The sequence below is a fragment of the Phytophthora infestans genome, genomic scaffold (assembly GCF_000142945.1).
Source record: "Phytophthora infestans T30-4 supercont1.9 genomic scaffold, whole genome shotgun sequence".
Lineage (NCBI taxonomy): Eukaryota > Oomycota > Peronosporomycetes > Peronosporales > Peronosporaceae > Phytophthora > Phytophthora infestans.
In genome coordinates, this window is record NW_003303750.1 from 3,781,502 (window position 1) to 3,800,927 (window position 19,426).

Consider the following 19,426-nt stretch of genomic DNA (forward strand, 5'->3'; position numbering starts at 1 on the left):
CTCCTAGTATAAATTGCCGTACGCATGCTTCAATAATATTGAAGCATGCCTGGTCCTGAGTAATCATTAGCAATTGTAATCAAAAGAGCGATTTAGCAAGAGCAACAGCATATGGCGAACCGAGCATTTGCAGAGATGGTAATTCACCAGCTACATGTACACTTGTATTAATAATTGTTGCCACTAGACGTCGGCGATTGTCTTCTAAAGGATCAAGCGATATGTGTTCTAATGACGGCAATGCACCGCCAGCTATCTGTATGTTCCTCACTGAGCTTGCGGAACCAGGATCCCATTTCCTAATTCGTCGGCAACGAATAAGTGTCTATCCCTCAAGTCTTCACAAGCAAGATGCAGCTTCGCTACGCTATCGCATGGGCATTGGTCACCACGCAAGCCTTCAGCGCCTCTAAAACTATCTCAAAAAGTGCCCTGAATGGCTGGTACCCGTGTTCTGAGTACACATTCTCGGATGAAGGTAGCTCGACGGGTCTAGACGCTGAATGCGCTGTGTACAGTGCATCCTGGAATTTGCGAAACTCCTCAGGGTGTCAACTCGAAAGTCGACGTCTTTGTTAAGCGTTTACCTGCAGCCAACCCCGCCACTGCAGCCAATGTATGGATGCTTCAAGGTGGCCCGGGTTCATCTTCCGCGGGTTGTAAGTATAACTCCATTTTGACTGCATTAGCTGACGCGTTACTGATTTTGGTGATGTGGCGATATCTGATTCGTGTTGCCTGTAGTGGAGACGGATATGGTGACCCTGCACGCGGAGCTGGATGGTATGGTTAACGTGTATACGACGGATCATCGCGGCACGGGACGCAGCACCCTGCTTGATTGCGTTGCGGCCCAGGTTACCTCCACAGGTTCCCCTTGGAACAGTACAGTTGACCCGTCGGAAGTACCTGCATGCGCCAAAGACTTGCAGAGCAAATACGGCGACCTTGCGTCCTTCTCCGTGACGACAGCTGCAACGGATATCGCGACTTTTATCGCCAAATTTACAAACGGGGCTGATACCATTGTGTATGGCGTGAGCTACGGCACAATGTTTACAGAAAGACTCATGCATCTTGCTCCTGGATAACTGGATACGTGCTGGATGGCATCGCTACAACTTCTGGAGCGCCTGAGCTCTACTATTTATCAAGATGGGACAGCAACTTCGGCGAGGTAGGTGACGATTTCTTGTCACTTTGTGAGAGCGACAGCAATTGCAAGTCCCGCTTCGATGCTAAAGGTCTCAACAGCACTCTTCAGGATCTAATTCAGCAGTTTGACGACGATCCATACTCAGCATGTGCTGCGTTGGTCAACAGCACGGGGAACGACGAGTCACCGTCTTTCCGTCTCCGCACTGCACTCGGCAACGCGTTGACAGACTCGTACATAAGGACGCTCATCCCACCACTAGTTTATCGCCTTGCGCGTTGTGCTCCTGATGACATGGATGTTCTGAATCAATTCTTCACGGCTATCATCACATTCGTGAATACTAAAACGCAAGACAGCGCGCTCGACTCGAGCCTTCTCTATAGTCTGATTGTGTTCTCTGAAATGATGGAGTCACCACTGCCAGAACTAAAAGATCGCTTTACAAGAGTGAAAACGGGTACTGGGTTTTACCTTATTGGACCTCAATACTGTGCCTTCTCGAAAGAGGAGTCGCCTTCGTGTGAAGAGATGGACGTGAGCACATACGACTCCAACGGCATCGTGTACAAGCGTGATCAGTACTGGAACAAGACAGCTACAATCCCAAAACAAGCGAGTGTGCTGCTGATGAGTGGCAAACTGGATCCCCAGACACCCAACAAATACGCCGAGTACTTATTTGACGCACTTCGGGGAGAGAAGGAGTTGATAGCCTTCGAGTTCGCAACACACGACACTGTCGTTTCGACTCGGATGGTTGCAGGTGATCCGTGGAGCGAAACTTGCGGAATGAAGGTGCTGGCATCGTATGTGCGTGTAGGAGGAGACCTCGAGCGCTTGGATAAATCGTGTGTGATGGAAATGCCAGCGTTCGATCTGGCCACGCCAGAGTACTATCTGTCCAGCTACTTTGGCACAGACGACGCCTACGATGGCGTGTATAATTCAAGCCTCGTGTCGGACACCTAGGTAGCAATTTTCACTACGGATTTCTGCTCAGCTGGACTAATCAATGAAAAACGTTTTAGACATTTTTTGTATTTCATGTTTAACTAGGGGGTTTCAGACATCATATTTTTCGCTCAAAAATCTCGCAAAAAATGACTTTGACAGGAAGCTGAAAAATGATTGGCCAACTCTGACACCTCGATTTCCCTCAAGCTGCAAGTTTTGTATTTGACGGTGACCGCTGACCCACGTTAAAGAAAGAGGAAGAGTACAAGCTTCGCGAGAGCTAGCAGCAGAAGTTCCTTCTTTCTCCAACCCCAGGCCGTCGGACGGCCCGTCACACGGGTCACAGCATCACGTGACCTTGGTAATAGCATCAATTGTCATGAATGAGCTTTGTTTTAACTTACTACTGATACAGACGTGAATGAGTTTGTGTAGACACCACTACCACCAAGTGGAGGTTACAGAATCGAGGATCTGGACTGTAGTGGATGCTGTAGTAGCCGGAGCGTCAGAAGATATGCCTGAAACGGAGAAAAGTAAGATTGTCAGTGCCATATCAAGTGCCCTGTTCCAGGAAGCTTTGCTGGCAGAGCTAGAAGACAGCGACAGTGATTTAATGAACCATTCGGACGCAGAGGGCAGCCCACAAGATGGCAGATCTAGTGAGAGCGATAAAGAAGTCGATGAGCTAGCAGACCTATATACTGGTGTTACCCTAGTAGGGGGTTTCAGACATCATATTTTTCGCTCAAAAATCTCGCAAAAAATGACTTTGACAGGAAGCTGAAAAATGATTGGCCAACTCTGACACCTCGATTTCCCTCAAGCTGCAAGTTTTGTATTTGACGGTGACCGCTGACCCACGTTAAAGAAAGAGGAAGAGTACAAGCTTCGCGAGAGCTAGCAGCAGAAGTTCCTTCTTTCTCCAACCCCAGGCCGTCGGACGGCCCGTCACACGGGTCACAGCATCACGTGACCTTGGTAATAGCATCAATTGTCATGAATGAGCTTTGTTTTAACTTACTACTGATACAGACGTGAATGAGTTTGTGTAGACACCACTACCACCAAGTGGAGGTTATAGAATCGAGGATCTGGACTGTAGTGGATGCTGTAGTAGCCGGAGCGTCAGAAGATATGCCTGAAACGGAGAAAAGTAAGATTGTCAGTGCCATATCAAGTGCCCTGTTCCAGGAAGCTTTGCTGGCAGAGCTAGAAGACAGCGACAGTGATTTAATGAACCATTCGGACGCGAGGGCAGCCCACAAGATGGCAGATCTAGTGAGAGCGATAAAGAAGTCGATGAGCTAGCAGACCTATATACTGGTGTTACCCAGACACGATACATGGAGTCTCGCCAAAAGATACCGCGATCGACGGCACATCGATACAATCTCTTTGAGCATCGTGAAAAAGAGTTTCGCCAGTCGGTTCGTGTAGATCCTGCAACATTCGACTACCTTCTTAGCCTTATCGTGGACGACCCGATCTTTTACAACGGCAGTGAAAACCCACAGACTGACATCGCCATTCAGCTTGCTGTTACGTTGGAATGGTGTGGAACATTTGGAAATGGAAATACATGTGGGAGACTTGCTCGCTCGTACGGGTTCGGAGCTGGGACTATATCGGAGTTCGTTCAACGGGCTCGAAAATCTCTACTTCGTTTCTACTCCCGCTTTGTAGCGTGGCCTTCTGCAACAAAGCGAACAACCTCTTCTGCTTTCCATAGTGCGCGATACGGCCTAAGTGGTGCTATCGGATTCGTCGATGGAGCTTACGTAAATTTTTCACAGAAGCCCCACGTTGATGGTCATCTTTTTTTCACACGAAAAAAGCGCTATGGACTGAATGTTCAGATCTTCTGCGATGAAGACCAGCGCATCCTGTATGCACACACGGGCTGGCCAGGGTCGTGCGGCGACGCCTTGGTGTTTTCTCACACTCAAGTCAGCCAGAATTCGGAGCGATATTTTTCCATCGGTGAATATCTGATTGGTGACAGCGGCTATGCCTTATCTGAGCGCCTTATTACACCATACAAGATGCCTCGGGCCGCACAGTTCGACAACGCGCGGTTCAATACGATTGTGTCCAGTGCACGAGTGGTAAACGAGAACTGCATTGGGGCACTGAAGAACCGATGGGCTTCTCTGTATGGAGTGCGGACGCAGATTAAGGTCGCAGAAGACTTTGCCAAAGTCAACAACCACATCTTGTTATGTGTACTGCTTCACAACGTTACACTGCAAATGAAGGACCCATGGACAGAGGAGGATCGCGAGGACTTTTCCGCTGCTGAAGGTGAAAGTGACGATGAAGATGACGATGGGTGTTGCATTGACACACCGCCAGCATCACGAAATGCTGAAAACAAACGGGAAATGATTAAGCGCCGAGTTTTAGGAAATTATTAAGTGCTAGCTCTTTGGTATTCCGGATGCTAACACTGCTGGAAGAATGAAAACGCAGGGTTCCTTTCAGTCGTTTCGGGAGGCTGTAGCATTGGTCTTGTTTGTTGAAGTTGTGTCAGGAAAGAAAGCTGCAACAATCGTCTGCACTTCATCGAGTGATTTTCCAGTTTTGAGAAGCTCAAGAGCCATGGTCTGTCGGGATTGAACTTGCTGAATTTCAGTTTGTTTTTCCAACTCCTTCACTCGTGCTTCTCGCTCATATTTTTTTCAAGACGCTCCTCCACCAGCATTTTCTCTTTCCATTGCATCTGCACCTTAAGTTTCTTCTCGTTAAAGGCTTGGCGCTTCTTGGATGCCTCTGTGTAAACGCTACCGAAGTCCTTGCGCTTGTAGCACATGGCTTTGTCGACTCCTTTTGTCTCTGCAGCCGTGGTTGCCTTCGTTTTTGCGGCGCTTTTGAAAGTCTTCGTTGCCGGAGTGGACTTCTTTGCAGTTGGCTTCGCTATCGTGGCCATAGTAGGCTGTTGAGAAGTGTGATCCTGTTCTGTGGTGTTTATCAAATTTAGTGGTCGGTATGCCGCACTCTTCTGAGCGTTTGGGCTCACATTCTCCTGGTCGTAGCCGGCATCATTCACGGTACTATTCTGACTAGAAGTCATGCTGTTACACCGATCGATATTTGTTTTGTCAGAGATATTTTCTCGCACGGGAAACCAATCAGCGTCGTCGTACGATGGCTCGCTCATCTCTGAAGGGGGTGCGACATTAGACTTTGCGCCGAAGAGCGCATCAATTCGATGAAAGCATGGGCAACTTTCCTCTGCAAGATCATCGACCGTCATTCCCTTTGCAACCATCTCTTCTGTGAGCCCAAACCCCGTCTGGTTATCCAGTTTGTACCGTGCCGCACGATAGCGACGAAAGATGGAGTTCCAGCGACTTTGGCACTGCTTCGCCTCCCACGCAGCGGCAAGCTTTGGGTCAAAAAATAGTTCCGCTCTCATGTAATCCACCGTAGCGGTGTGCACGAACTCGGCCATGCTGCGGAACCCAGCGATCTTGGTTGTGCCTCCACCATGCGCCATTTTTTTTCCACTTGTCGAGTTCCCTGCTATGATGTTGAAATTGGCAGAAATTTCCAGCCACGATACCATAGCAGCAATTTGATAATGGTATCCAGTACCTGTGTCGTCCTCTCCTTGTTGGAAACGTGTAAGAGAGACTCGGTGTGTCTCCCCCTGTTGCCCAAAAGGCAGTGTCTTCTTATGTTTCTGCTGCCGTGTAGGAGCCATCTTGATTCAGTGCCTTGATCTCCAAGAACTACACGCAAAGATACTCAGCACTTGATAGAGTTCAGCTAAATTCATGGACAAACCTGTGGTATACTGTATAACGTCGAGCAGGAAGAGGACTCTATACGGACTGTGCGCGGACGGTGGAGAGATCCTGGCAGGAAAGCCTGCACTTGACGTTTCCGTGTCGAATTCCGCACTGACCGCATTGGTGCGTGTCCCCCTTCAAGATGAATAAGCCTTATTTATAGCGTTCTGTTTTATAAAAGTCTATGTAAAAGGTTTGAAAATGATAAGGATGACAGGCAATACTATGTTTGACATGGATTACTGTCTTTTTGTGTTTTTACATGATTGCGGCCCACAACAAACTTGTTGGTGGATTATTGTGCCGGACTAAAGTTTAGTCCGGGCAAGCTACTATTTTTGGTACCTTACATATTTTAGGTGCCGACCAGGGGCTAATGGTAGCCAAATATCATATGATCTTTTTGATAGTAATAGTACTATTCTCGATATAAAATAGCAATAGTAACTCATTTTTATAAAAGCTAACATAATATTAGAATATTAACTCGGAAATTATAAAAATATTAGATACTACATGATATTTTATGACATTTTCCCACTTAAGTACGTTTCTTGCCACCTTACCCTCTGTGGAGCCAAATAACTTTTTCGATCAGGTTCTAGAAAAGCAGTAGGCGAAGTATTTGCTCTAGTATTTCACTGTGGCACAGACAAAGGCGATCGAGATGGAAAACTGCAAACGCTTGCAGCTGTTTAACGTTGATAGAGCGAAATCAAGACATTTGTTCTTGTTCTCTACCGATCTCCTTATCCACATCGTGCGTCTAATAAACCTGCTGCCTGTGGCGCTAGATTAATGCGCTCAGCAGTGCCAACACACGACGCCAACCTTGCCGTCACTGACTTGTAGCGTAATTTTTTGAGATGGCGCAAAACAAAATCGTAATTTTCAATAATATTACAGTGGAGTTGAATGGGACGAGGTGCTCAGTCGAACTTAACTGTAAACGAAGTTTTGAGAAAATGCGTTTAGAACATTTGGTGCTGATTTTTTCCCTGTTCATTGCGTGTCCACTGTGGTGAATGTTTTATCTGACTATCACCTACAGCATCGACACACGCGTAAGGGACCATTCTTACCCGGCAGTAGGCTGTTGCTTAGGTCATGTTCTGCGCCCTTCAGCGCAGCTGACGAGGCCTCATACTGGTACGTCTGCTTTCCATTCACCCAAACACTCTCCACAAGATCGGACATCACAAGTGCCGCATGGTTTTCACTCACATCGTAGCGAAGAACCACAAAGTCGGCTTGGAAACCTGGTGAGAGCTGGCCAAGAGCATTCTCTTCCATCGCTGCGAAAGCACCACCTCTCGTGTAGAGCGCAAGAGCTTCGTTGAACGACAGCTGCTCCTCCGGTAAGAAAACCTCCTCGGGTCGATTGGGTTTGTGGCGATAGATAGCGTCGTAGATACCTTGGAAGGGATTGCAGGTCTCGATGGGGGCATCGCTTCCTCCAGCACAAGCGACGCCACTGTCCAGCATGCGCTTCCAACAGTACGAGAACGGGATAACGTCATCCTGCAGACGTTTGCGGACGTACAATGCGTCGGTCACGGTAAACGACGGCTGGATGTTGCCGATGACGCCTTGCTCTCGCATTTGGGCGATCAGATCTGCACCTAGAATCTGACAATGCGTGAGGATCGGACGCTTCTCCGGACCCACGTTGGCTGCCTTAAGAGCCATCAGTACTTGCTCCGCCGCTCGGTCGCCTGGCGCTCTCACATGTCAGAAATAATTTACAATAATATGCAGATGTAATTGCTAACGAACGTACCGATGGCGTGGATTTCGACGCGATACCCAGCAGAACTGGCGTCACTAATCTTCTTGATCAGATCTTGATCAGAGTTCATGAGAATCCCCCTATTACTCGTGCCTTTGTATGGAGCACGCAGTGCCGCTGTTTCCTGAACGAAGCTATACGCATTAGCTGGTAGGCTCTAAATGTATACACAATATATTGTGTATACACGTCGTACCGCTCCAAGACTCCCGTCACTGAAAATCTTCATGCGGTGGCACGACACAAGTCCCTCGCAAGCTCCTGGTTTGGGTGTCGAGGGCTTGCCCAGTTCGTAAGCTGATGGCGTCAGGTACACTCGAACTGGCAACCTTTTCTCCGATTGGAGCTTAGTATACACCTGCCACGCATCCTCGTCGTTCGTGTGCACAGCAGTCAAACCCGCCCGCACACATCTCTCAAACGCGTTCTTTAAATACTTGACACGAAGGTCTAAATGTCATCAACACGAGGCCGTGAGAGAAGGCATGACAGCCACACAGGAGGTCAACGTCGTCGTACCCAGAGACGGCTCGTTCGCGTGCTTCTCCACAATCTGCACCGCCTGCACTCAACCACCACATAGCATTGGCATCACCCAGTTTGCAAAACTCTCTCTTCATACTCCTTACATCTTCTCTCAATACGCCTGTCGCCCCCTTCTCGTCCACGTCGATCGCTCCGTGTTCCACATCATGACTCTTGGCGTCCAAATCCACCCCCGCAATCTCAAGTGCCTTTGTATTCACCACTGCAATGTGCCAACACGCGCGATGTAAAATGACGGGTCGGTCTCTGATCACGGCGTCGATGTCGTGTCGACTTGGGTATCGAGCGTCACTCGAGAGCTCGTCCTGTGCCCAGCCGATGCCTATAACCCAGGCCTTGTCGGGGTACTGAGAGTCGTATCTCTTAAGACGCTCTGTGAAGTTTTCATAGGACGTGCAACCCGATAGATCGAGCCACTCGGCGCTCTCCCCCAACATGGCGACGTGAATGTGCGAGTCATGAAGTCCCGGCAGCACCAGCGCACCATGGAGATCCTCTGTCTCGTCAGCAGGAGGGGGAGCTCCGGAGCCCACGGACACAATGAGACCATCGTCCGACACTGTCATCCACTGTGCGAACGCTCCAACGACGGAGGTGGTGGTCTCTGCCCATTGCCAGATCTTCCCATTCACGAACGTTTTCATGCTATTAATAATCAACGAATTATGTTGCTTGAAGTAAGAAATTCCATCTTTTATTGAAATTATGTGTCCATTATTCTAATTACATGTAGTTTTTCTTCAGAAACTGGGTCTTAAAACCGGTATTAAGGTCTTCCTTCCTTTCACCGGTACTTTGAAATGAGAAAAGGACCAAATACTGTCCTTTCTTTCAGAATACCTTACCAAATCAATTTAGATATCGATTTCAGTCCGGTAATACCGCTGGAAACAATAAACATGCTGCATGGAGCAAAGCGCCGCCGCTGTGTCGTGCTGGCTGACGGTTCCGCCATCGGCAGCTACCAGCGCAACTCGCACGAGACGCACACGGTTGTAATTGAACCCTCAGGCCACACGTACTCGTACATCCAGCCGGATGGAACGCGGACTCGGCATCTAACGCCCACTGCCCTCTCGAGTCATCGGCCTTTGGTGCTCGATACCCTCAATCTGCGCAACAAATTCACGGACCACGCGCCGTATGTGCATCTACGCCTGATGGATTCGAAGAATGTAAGGCGTCTGCGTCGAATTTGTGCGCCGCGAGCAAGATGGCCGCGCTCAGAAGGAAACACGAAGGTCTCTAGATTATTCAACGACCAGGACAAGTGCTTTGAAATGCAATCGATAGAGGGAGCCGCTAAAGTCCGCCTACATACCAGTGGGAAACTCATAAAAGTCTATTACGTGGTGGAGGTGAAAGTATCAGATGATGACATGGAGGAGTGCAGCCATGCGCACTATGCAACACTGTGTCGGTCGTTTCCAGCGAGGCAGACGCCCGAAGATTTCGCGTTCCCGGTGGGCGTTCTATTGGCAGCCAAATCTGCATGGGATAAGGACAGAGAGGCGGAAATCGAGTACAATGGGGAAAGTGATGACAGTCCCGTGGTATCTCAGTTACCGAGGAACGGCGCGTTCGCTGCACGTCCGGCATTCTCGGTCATTGCTACGAGTAATGATGGAGTGCAGGTGGATGGAGATAGCGAGAGTTGTTTGCCGTTAGCGGAGATACTTCGGATTGCTACGCTACCTTCCAAGTTGTTGTACCAACGTGTCGTGGCGGAGGTGGTTGGAGATGATACGACGGTGTTTGTATCGCACAGAGAACCTGGTCAGCTACCGGAAATTGTGGTACGGTCGCTTTGAAAGTGGTTCGTTTCATCACTTTTTATTAAACTTTCCCCCCTATTGCTAGGTGCAATTGGACAACGAAGGTTTTCTCTTAACTGGATGCGATGGGTTTTTCACATGGTATGACGAGACGGGAAGACTTCAACATCGATTCACACGCGAAACGATCCCACCTTCCACCACCATTGAAACAAAGAGCTCCAGCAGCTCTGTGGCTTCATTATGCCAACACATTGACTACGTGCTTCAAGCTTTCAAGTATCCTTCTCCGTTGCTGACCCAAAACTCCTCGTCGCCTTCGAAATCTGATAAAGTAGAACTGATAGAAGAAGTCGAAAACGAGCTCGGTCGCTTCCGTGCGTATCGTGGCGGTCGTATTCGAGTCGCATTCGCTGATCGCACCATCCTCCAAGTGGAACGCAACGGCGAGAGTTGCTCTTTTTTCTTCCCGGACGGCAGCACCGGCCAAACCACGTTAGCATCAGCTCCACTACGACATCGCACCTACATCTACCAAGCTCTGGAATTCGGCGACTGGGCTTTTGCATCTCAAGAAGAACGTATGCAACGTCACGAGAAACGGCAAGAAGCGCAGGCGATTGTTGCTCGAGAGCTGCGACGCATTAACGTGCGCTGCGGGATGAACAGCGAGCTCGAAGTATACAACAAGGTGAAACCTGCCACTAAGGAGAAGGAAGCTCACGCAGATCCATCGTTGGCTTTGTCTCTAGCTGCTGTAAAAGAGCTCCAAGCAGCTACATTGGCGCATATCGTCAGCGTCGACCATGCTCTGCAGGCTGCAGCATCCATGGCAACCAAAGACACATGAATACCGGTAAACTTACTACAAAAAGAGTAAACGACACAAATTTGATCAAACGAAACTGTCTATCTCACAAAATGCGGTCCAAAAAGAGGCATTTACGGGTGAAGGCAGAGGCGCCCGCAGTCGTCTACTTTCTCTTCCGCAGCGTCTCCTCCTCGCTCTCCTTAGCCGCTACTTGTGCCTCAATGTTCTTAACGGCAGTCTCAGCAGCCTCTGCTTGTGCCATGGCCTTAGCACGCGCTGCCTGCGTGGCCTTCATCTGTGCCTCTGCCGCCTTACGCTGTGCCGCCATTTGCTGCTCAGCAATATGGTTCATAAACTGCACGGCCTGAGGGAAGATTTTGTCGGGCCAGCCCTCACCTGCATCGAGTAGCAATAGAAACCAGTTTAGTAACACAATTTTTAAACCACAATAACGCAAATATAACAGCTACATACCAGGCTTGAGCTCCTCAGCTTCTCTGCGGACCTCATTGATCTCGTCATTAATCATTTCCTCCGCCAGTTTATAGCTGAGGAAAGAGCCGTCCTTGAGGATGTCGTTCTTCTTCAGGCGCTGGATGCCCGAGCTCTCCGACTGGATCTTGCGAATTAGCGGAATGTCGGCCACAGCGCGGCGGAACAGCAACTGGAAGCATTTGTCCGTATCCTCCGGGTGCTCCTCCTTGCCCTTGCGGTACTCCTCCACCTCGTCCGGCAATGCAAAGTCGAAGCCATTGATCATGGCCTGCAACGACTCGTCCACCTCGTCCGTCTTCTTGGGCAGCATCACACGCGCTGCCATAATCATCAGCACTAGCGTCACGCCCGTCACCGCAATGGCCACGATCTGAAGGTCCGTCAGCATCCTGTCCGCTAGTATCTAAGTGTCTGTGTGTCTCTAGGACGGCAAAGCGTACAACGTTGAGAGTTGGCGAGTGACTGCGCTACGTGTCGGCATGGGACCGCGTGGTGTAGAAAACACAATGCTACTTCTTTTTTCATCCAATCGTATTCAGTCGCGCCAAAAACATCTTGAACCTGCTCAAAATCAGGAATGAAGGTCGCTGACACCAGTAGCGCGCAGTACGCGCTGCTGCGGGCTCGAGAGCTGTGTCTGCTAGGAGACTATGACCAGGGTATTTCCGCGTTCCGAGCTGCGCGCCAGACGCTGGAGATGCAGCTGGGCGCAGACGTAGAGGCGCAAACGTTCTTGCGGGACTTGCAGGGCGAATACCGCACTATCCTCGAGTATCGCAGCACGTTGCAGAGTCTAAAACTCGCTGCCAACAAGGTGCAGGACACACAGAGACGCGGTAAAGTCGCAAAAGCACGGCGAGCAAAGCGAAAACAGGAAGAACATGCCATCACGGAGCAAAATGTGGCCAAGAAGCAATGGGAAAAGCCTCAGCCTGCACGTCGACCGAGTGTCCAGCCAACTAGAGAGAGACACGTGCCGCTGTGGATGCATCGAGGCGAACCACGAGCTACGACAGTGATGAGGTGCGTACATCGCGAGGCTTTGGCTGTTCTGACAACGTTTTAACGCCGGTATTGTTGAGTAGAGCTCGGCAATTGGCTCAGCAGCGTAAAAGTGCAGCTGGATCGACATCAAAGACGTCTTTGGGGCCTGTTGGAGTGGAGAGTAGGAGTCGAAACGTAGTTAAACGAGGTGGAACGTCCGCCTTAGCTACAGAATCGAAGCAACGCAAGACAAGACGAGGCTCGCTCAAGTCCAAACGACGCGAGAGTGTCCAAAGCACTGCGAGCTCAACCACCACCGAGTCGAACCAAGAGACGATCGCGGGGAAAGTCAAGTACTCGGAACTGGCAAAGGAGAACGACTGGGTGGATCAGGAGCTTATTGAAGCGATCGAGCGAGATATCGTGGACCATGGGGAGAGCGTCACGTTTGACCAGATCGCAGGCCTTGAACACACCAAGCAGCTGCTGCAGGAGACGGTGATGCTTCCACAAATTGCGCCACATTTGTTCACGGTAAGTAAAGCTGCTAGTTCAAGTCGCTGATTTTGTGCGTTTACTAAGGTTATTATTTGTTGCAGGACGGACTGCTGAAGCCATGCAACGGCGTATTGATGTTTGGGCCGCCAGGAACAGGGAAAACGCTTCTTGCCAAGGTACAGCACTTTGATTTAGTCAAAATGCATGGTTATTCAGGTAGGTTCACACACTTCTCCGCCGTGTCAGGCCGTCGCACACGAATGTGGAACGACGTTCTTCAACGTGTCAGCCTCCACGCTGTCGTCAAAGTATCGAGGCGACTCGGAGAAGATGGTCCGCATCTTGTTTGATATGGCTCGTTACTACGGACCGTCCATCATTTTCATGGACGAAATCGACGCCATCGTGTCGACTAGAGGCGCTGCAACAGAGCACGAAGCGAGTCGAAGGTAGCGAGGAGACATGTTGGCTCGTACTGGCTGGCATCTAACGGACTCTCGTGCTTGATCAGGGTGAAAACGGAGCTTCTAGTTCAAATTAATGGCGTCACAACCGTCGAGCACGACGGCAGTCAAGTGATGCTTCTTGCAGCTACGAATCTCCCGTGGGAGCTAGATGAAGCCATGCGGAGACGACTAACGAAGCGAGTCTACATCCCTTTACCGGAGGCTGCAGCTCGTCGTGCCCTTTTTGAGCTCAACTTGGGTCGAATCGACTTGGCGTCGGATGTCAAGCTGGACAAACTTGTCGAGGAAACGGAGGTATATGTTTGTTAACTTTATAATAACTCTCTTCTTGGTTACTCAGCTGAGTATGTGTGTGTTTGATGCTGTTGCTACAGGGCTACAGCGGAGACGATATCACTAACCTCTGCGAAACAGGTGAGCACGCTTTAAAGTCCTACACCAGCACTGTACTGTTCCAGGTATGAGTAAACGTTTGGTGCTCTCTCTAGCCAAGCGCATGCCTGTCAAACGTGTCTATACCCCCGAGCTGCTACTCAAGATGCGTCGAGAAATGGAAGCAGGCGAGGATTGTCGTGAACTCGACACGGAGCGACTCGTTGTCACTAAGGTGCGAACAGTATACCTGCTGGTTCTGTTGCTGGCTAATTATCTCGAGTGTTGTGTGCGTGCAGGCAGATTTTGCAGAAGCTTTGAGCAACGTCTCCAAGTCTGTAGGACACGACCAACTCTGTCGATTCGAAGAGTGGGAAACCGCGTTCGGGTCAAAATAATACGACTTGTAGTATTATACGAATGCCGGAGTGCCGGGCCGGCACTGGTACCACTTCAAGCAGGTTTGTTCCGTACCTGCTCTGTCTCTATCGTCATTGGACAGTGCCACGTTCCCCGGCAATCGCATGCAAACTCTCATTATTGAACGTGCGAAGTGAGGAAACAACATGGCTTGGCCAAGTCGCAACACCAACGACGTCAACGACTTCCAGTCCAGCAAGAGACGCAAACTGAGTTGTGCTGAGCAAAAGGTGTGGTTGTCAACCTAACAATTTATACTAGGCCAGCGTTGCGCATGATACTGAACGCTGCTTGATGACACAGGAGTTGCTAGAGAGAGAAATTCGCTTATTGGAATCTGGCGTAGCCGTGTGCAAGACTCGAGGTCTGCCTCCTCATCTTCTCGTGGACGAAGACCCGGTTCTGCGACCGATTGCTGTGAAATTAGCTGGACTCTTGTGCGCCAAGCAGCTCCAACAGAACCATATCGCCAAGATCCAGTCCACTTTGTCACAGTGTCTGGTACGTGGCCTGCATTCTTAACCAAAACTCAGACAAACTAAACTAAACATCGCACTGTAGATGGACCAGCCTTATCATCCACTTTACACGCAAATCTGTCTGACAAAAGACTGGAAAGAACGTCGCTACACCCTTCGAGCCATGCGCGAGTCCAAGCTACGTGACGGATACGACTTTGTCATGTCGCGCTCGCACCTCGTTGATCCTTTTTCTTCTCATTTCTCCGAGGATCGATTCGAGACCGAGCAAGGAGATCTCTGCTGCGTTCGCTTCGATATAATCCACTTCCCTGGCGTCGCTTCGCTCCAGCAAGTGTGCGATGCGTTGGCGTTCTTCATGACCAACATGGAGATCGTCATCTCCGAGCAACTCGGCCATGTTGTGCTTCGAGACGACTACGATACCATCGAGGACGAGGCTTTCCACAGTCGATTCGCGCCGAGGAATCGCAGTGGAGGGCAACGCCATCTCGTTTTGTCACGTGTTTAATGGAGAGAGCGATGGCTTTGGCTCGGAGCCTTGTGGGGTTTTCATCGTGGACTGCATCGACCAAGACGAGCTGTATCCCTCTCACAGTAGTGAACGTGTTCGAAGAGATTCCTCCGGGGCGATTGTGTTGACTGCAAGTAGAAGGAGAAGCGCTACAGACCAAGGAGGAGAGCTGGTCGTCACGATGAGACGAGCCACGTTCTTAAAGATCCGTCGACCAGAGTTTTATCTCTCCGATCTGATACTCCAAGAAGTGCACGATGAAATGATGGGCTGGGCTGACGTGATGCTCAAGAGTATTCGAAGCTTCGTGTATGCGACGACTTAATCCCTCGACTGTAATGGCAGCGGTCCTACAAGTCGCACAGCTCCATTAGTATTCGCCTCATCAGGCTCCAAGGCGCATGAATAGCCCAGCAATTGGACGCCGCGCGTAGCTGCTACTGCGCACAGTTCAGCAAACTTCTTGTCGTGTTGGATTGATGGCGCAAACGTGTTGCAGTCGTCACGCTGCACCAGGAAGATGATAGCTCCACTCACTTTGGCCGCCTCCTTCTCCTTAGACTCGTTCGTCTTTGTAGACAACAATTCCGTCAGCTCCGTGACGTGCTTCTGTGCTCGAGTGGACACTGTATCGGGGAATACAGCGCACCGAGAGGTATCCTCGGATCCTGCCAATGCCAGAGTGACGCTCTTGACCTCGACATATTTCTCGTGAGCGACAGTACCGTCGGCGTTATTTGTAGTCAACACGAAGTCCACGCGACTGTTCTTAGCGAAATTGACCTCACGACGTACCGAGTCGTAGGCTCCAAGCTCAGGGAACCACCGCGAAGTCAACGCTTGCTCTACCATCCGATTCGCCGACGTAGAGTGCACACCAACCCACACGTTCCTCTCTCCATTCTATAAAATAAATTCACAAAATTTAAGTTTACGGTAAGAAAAAACTGTTATTGCCGTGGTACGTACATGAATCTGGATCATCTCGAGCGTGTACGCGTATTTGCGCTTGGGGTCGTCACTCTTTGATAGCTGCACGCGGGCGTTCGGTAGTCCGTCCAGTAGCCCTATCATCGGTCCCGTGTTTGGGCAGTACACAGTCACCACCTCTTGGTCTTCCTCAATTCTATCCGCGACTTCCTCGCCCTCCAGGAGTACGACATCGGCTAGAAAACGTTTATACCGACGGATAAGTCGTGCCGGAACTAAATTCGAGTACTTGAACAAGACTTTAGAGTCGCTCGAGGTGTGATCCACTCGCTCTTTGAATGCCGAGAGCACCGGGAACTTGGAACTGGTGGGAGCTACAACTTCGACCTTCTGTCCGATCGCTTTGGCCCCCATAGACGTCGCTTTCGACTTTACAGCTCGTCTTTTCGGAGTATTCGTACTTGAAGCACTGCTAGTGCTGGTCACTGTGGCGGACGAAGCAAAGTCGCGCTTCCGGCTGCGTAGTTGCATCTTGATGACGGCGCTTCCGACACTTCGAGTACTTGCCATGGTAGCCGCACAATGATGCTAATCAATATACAGCGATGCGATTGGCTAAAATTAGCTCAGTTGGACTTCAACCATGAAAATGTAGGAACAACTTCATGGTTCTTCATGGCATCAATAAGAAACGACAAGATGCTGCTACATGATCATTACGCTGCGAGGGTGACTCCCTCGATCTCGAAAGTCATGACCGACCCGGCAGGGAAGGCAGCGCTGAACGACTTGCCTGTGGCTTTCACGGTGCTCGCCTTGTGGAGCGCTCCCTTGCCGCTGGTCTCGGTAGTCCACGCGTTGATGGGCCCCGCCACAGCTGCGAAGCTGGCCAAGTCGAATGTGACGGTCTGAGCGTCGCCCATATTCACAGTCACGACGACCAGCAGCTTCTTCGCCGAGTCGTAGCCCAGCACGGTCTTGGCGTCGTCCGAGGCGAGGATCTGCATGCCCGGACGAACATGACGCGAGTACTGCGCCATCACGTAGTACTTTGGGTTGGGCGTGCCGATCCATTTGTCGCCCGGGTTGGACTGGATGAGGCCCCAGCCGCCACTGTCTAGCGCCTGCCAGTACACGAAGCCCGACACGCCCATCTCGTTGATGTCAAGGCCAATAGACTCGGCCATTGTGAGCCCAGTGGCGTCCTTCTCGCCGTACTCGGAGTCCCACAGACTCTTCATCAGCTTGTTAGTGAGATCCCTTAGTCCCCCACGGTCAGGGCCACGGTAGGCTTCAAGACCCTGGTAACCGTGCGTGTTGACCTTTTCAAACGAACCCATAACGTCGGCGTTGCCGGACATAGTGTCCAATGTATGCAAAGCCTCGGTAGCCGAGTTCTCGTCAGACGTAGCGATAGCCACATCCTGAAGCTCAAGAGCGTCGAGTTGCTTACGTAGAAGTGGCAAAATGGTTTGTTGCGTGTCCACCGAAAAGTGGCATCCTTCCTGTTTACCAGGGAACTCCCACCACGTCTCTGAGGGCTCGTTAAAGGGCTCAACGAACGTGAACTTAATACCCCAATCCGACTTGGCCTTACTCACTACAGTGGCCAAATACAAGACGAACTCGTCGTGGTTCCACTCTTGCAGATTGTCCTTCTTTCCGTCGGCTCCGCCTGCAGTTGCGCGGTTGTTGGTCATCCACCAGGGCGGCGAGTTTGAGAAGGCTTCGAGCTGGTTCGCTCCTCGTTGATTGGCTAGCGTGAGCATCGCACGCTGCTTGACGTCAGCCTTCCAGTTCCAACTCGTGGAAGCCGCGTCCTTGCTCATCCAATCGAGCCAGAAGCTCTCCATAAACTTGAACGCAGGCATGTTCTCCGACGTCTTCATCGCGACCTCAGTGCCGCTGTCGTCGACGACGTTGCTGCTCGAGCCTCCGATGTTGTAACGAGCGATGTTGAAACCAAGACCCGGAATGTCTCCAGCACCGTCCACGGCCACAGTCTCGTTCAAGGTGAACAGAGCGTCAGCGATGTCCGCACGGTCTCCGAAGACGTTAGCCCACCAGCAAAGCGATGTGCCCCAGCCATCCCACGTGCCCTGCACAGTCGAAGCGGCATCTGCTTTCACCGTGTAGTCGGCAGCGACTAGCGACGGGTTGGCAGATAGGAAAGCGCAAGCCAGCGCCGAAGCTGCGAGAGACCGAATCGTTAGCATTTTTTGCTGGTCGAGCACTTCTCCTGTTCAAAGTACAAACGGGAATGGCACGCTCCTTGTCTCGTCCGAGTCCGACGATCAGGGGAGTCGTTACTGCAACCTATCTACGATTACACGACAAAGCGCTGAGAGCAACCTACGACTCTCTGGGTTGCTGGGTAATTTATCATGGTTTATATTACGTACAAAATCACAAGAGCCGAATTTTAAATGCTGTGATAACTATGTTCGAGTAAGTACGAATTTCTTACTTTGTTCGAGTAAGTACGGATCCCACGGTCCCCCCGTTTTAAACGGGAGTGGAGGCCGCAGCCCCGGCGAGGATGTCGGCAAAGGGAGCGCCAGCGCAAGGAGAAGAAGGCTCTACAGATTGAGGTACGGGTTCAAGTCATCGTGGTACTCGTGCTGCTTCCGCCACCTGACGATATTTTGCTTGTTAAAAAGAACGTCGTGCTGGTTTGCGATACCACAAGCCCGTCGACTACGTCCGCGCTGCTCAAGGGTTCACCACGGACCCTGTGGACGATGATATGTATATCGATGACCCGTCAGCCACCCAAGCGGATGTGATGAATGAAGATGCTGACATGGAGGGTCTGGTGAACGAGGACGAGGTCTACGACGCAGGCGCAGACGCCGCAGGCGCAGACGCCGCAGACGGAGAAACTGCAGACGGAGACGCCGCAGACGGAGACGCCGCAGACAGAGACGCCGCAGACGGAGATACCGCAGACGGAGAAGCCGCTATTGCCGACGCCACAGCAGACGCAGATGTAGCGACAGACGCCACACACGGAGATGCTGCAGACGGAGACACCGCAGACGGAGATGCCGCTAGCGCAGACGCCGCAGACGGAGAAGCCGCTATTGCCGACGCCACAGCAGACGCAGGTGTAGCGACAGACGCCGCACACGGAGATGCCGCAGACGGAGACACCGCTAGCGCAGACGGCGTACACTCACGAACTACGGCACCTGTCGAAACAAGACCTGCTAGTCAAGTCAGCCTCGGTATGTTGCTTGCTGTGTTGCTTCATTGTGTTGCTTTGTGTGTTGTTTTGTAATGTTGCTAACTTTTTGTGGCTGTTGATATTAAAGATGCGGTTCGCCAGTTTGTGACAATCACCCGACAGAGCGCCGAAGCTGAAACTGCTACAATCAATTCCAGAACAAGTTGTCAGTCAACTGCGGGGTCGAAGTCAAAACCGCAAAAGAAAAAGTCT

At 50.8% G+C, this 19,426-nt stretch overlaps 7 protein-coding genes across 7 annotated transcripts; 3 read left to right on the plus strand and 4 right to left on the minus strand.

Annotated features, from left to right (window-relative positions):
* Positions 1–755: 755 nt before the first annotated feature.
* Positions 756–1,181, plus strand: PITG_06128 (uncharacterized protein; the record flags this gene model as incomplete). Its single annotated transcript, XM_002998262.1, has 2 exons — positions 756–1,054; positions 1,178–1,181. The coding sequence occupies 2 exons, from the start codon at positions 756–758 to the stop codon at positions 1,179–1,181; spliced, it is 303 nt and encodes a 100-aa protein (XP_002998308.1).
* Positions 1,182–6,948: 5,767 nt separating this feature from the next.
* Positions 6,949–8,886, minus strand: PITG_06129 (uncharacterized protein; the record flags this gene model as incomplete). Its single annotated transcript, XM_002998263.1, has 6 exons — positions 6,949–7,006; positions 7,055–7,622; positions 7,688–7,820; positions 7,893–8,146; positions 8,216–8,258; positions 8,326–8,886. The coding sequence occupies 6 exons, from the start codon at positions 8,884–8,886 to the stop codon at positions 6,949–6,951; spliced, it is 1,617 nt and encodes a 538-aa protein (XP_002998309.1).
* Positions 8,887–9,141: 255 nt separating this feature from the next.
* Positions 9,142–10,867, plus strand: PITG_06130 (uncharacterized protein; the record flags this gene model as incomplete). The annotated part of the gene is made up of 4 exons (XM_002998264.1): positions 9,142–9,999; positions 10,103–10,279; positions 10,382–10,708; positions 10,784–10,867. 4 exons carry the CDS (start codon positions 9,142–9,144, stop codon positions 10,865–10,867), a joined length of 1,446 nt encoding a protein of 481 aa, XP_002998310.1.
* Positions 10,868–10,887: 20 nt separating this feature from the next.
* PITG_06131 (uncharacterized protein) lies at positions 10,888–11,770 on the minus strand (the record flags this gene model as incomplete). The annotated part of the gene is made up of 2 exons (XM_002998265.1): positions 10,888–11,224; positions 11,303–11,770. The coding sequence occupies 2 exons, from the start codon at positions 11,709–11,711 to the stop codon at positions 10,992–10,994; spliced, it is 642 nt and encodes a 213-aa protein (XP_002998311.1).
* Positions 11,771–11,900: 130 nt separating this feature from the next.
* On the plus strand, positions 11,901–15,054 carry PITG_06132 (katanin p60 ATPase-containing subunit, putative; the record flags this gene model as incomplete). The annotated part of the gene is made up of 11 exons (XM_002998266.1): positions 11,901–12,346; positions 12,409–12,841; positions 12,907–12,981; positions 13,022–13,254; positions 13,317–13,566; positions 13,647–13,686; positions 13,731–13,879; positions 13,944–13,982; positions 14,055–14,190; positions 14,411–14,565; positions 14,626–15,054. 11 exons carry the CDS (start codon positions 11,901–11,903, stop codon positions 15,052–15,054), a joined length of 2,385 nt encoding a protein of 794 aa, XP_002998312.1.
* Positions 15,055–15,378: 324 nt separating this feature from the next.
* PITG_06133 (sugar fermentation stimulation protein) lies at positions 15,379–16,557 on the minus strand (the record flags this gene model as incomplete). The annotated part of the gene is made up of 4 exons (XM_002998267.1): positions 15,379–15,589; positions 15,638–15,960; positions 16,027–16,164; positions 16,216–16,557. The coding sequence occupies 4 exons, from the start codon at positions 16,555–16,557 to the stop codon at positions 15,379–15,381; spliced, it is 1,014 nt and encodes a 337-aa protein (XP_002998313.1).
* An 82-nt stretch (positions 16,558–16,639) lies between these two features.
* Positions 16,640–18,279, minus strand: PITG_06134 (uncharacterized protein; the record flags this gene model as incomplete). The annotated part of the gene is made up of 1 exon (XM_002998268.1): positions 16,640–18,279. One exon carries the CDS (start codon positions 18,201–18,203, stop codon positions 16,704–16,706), a length of 1,500 nt encoding a protein of 499 aa, XP_002998314.1.
* Positions 18,280–19,426: the final 1,147 nt, after the last annotated feature.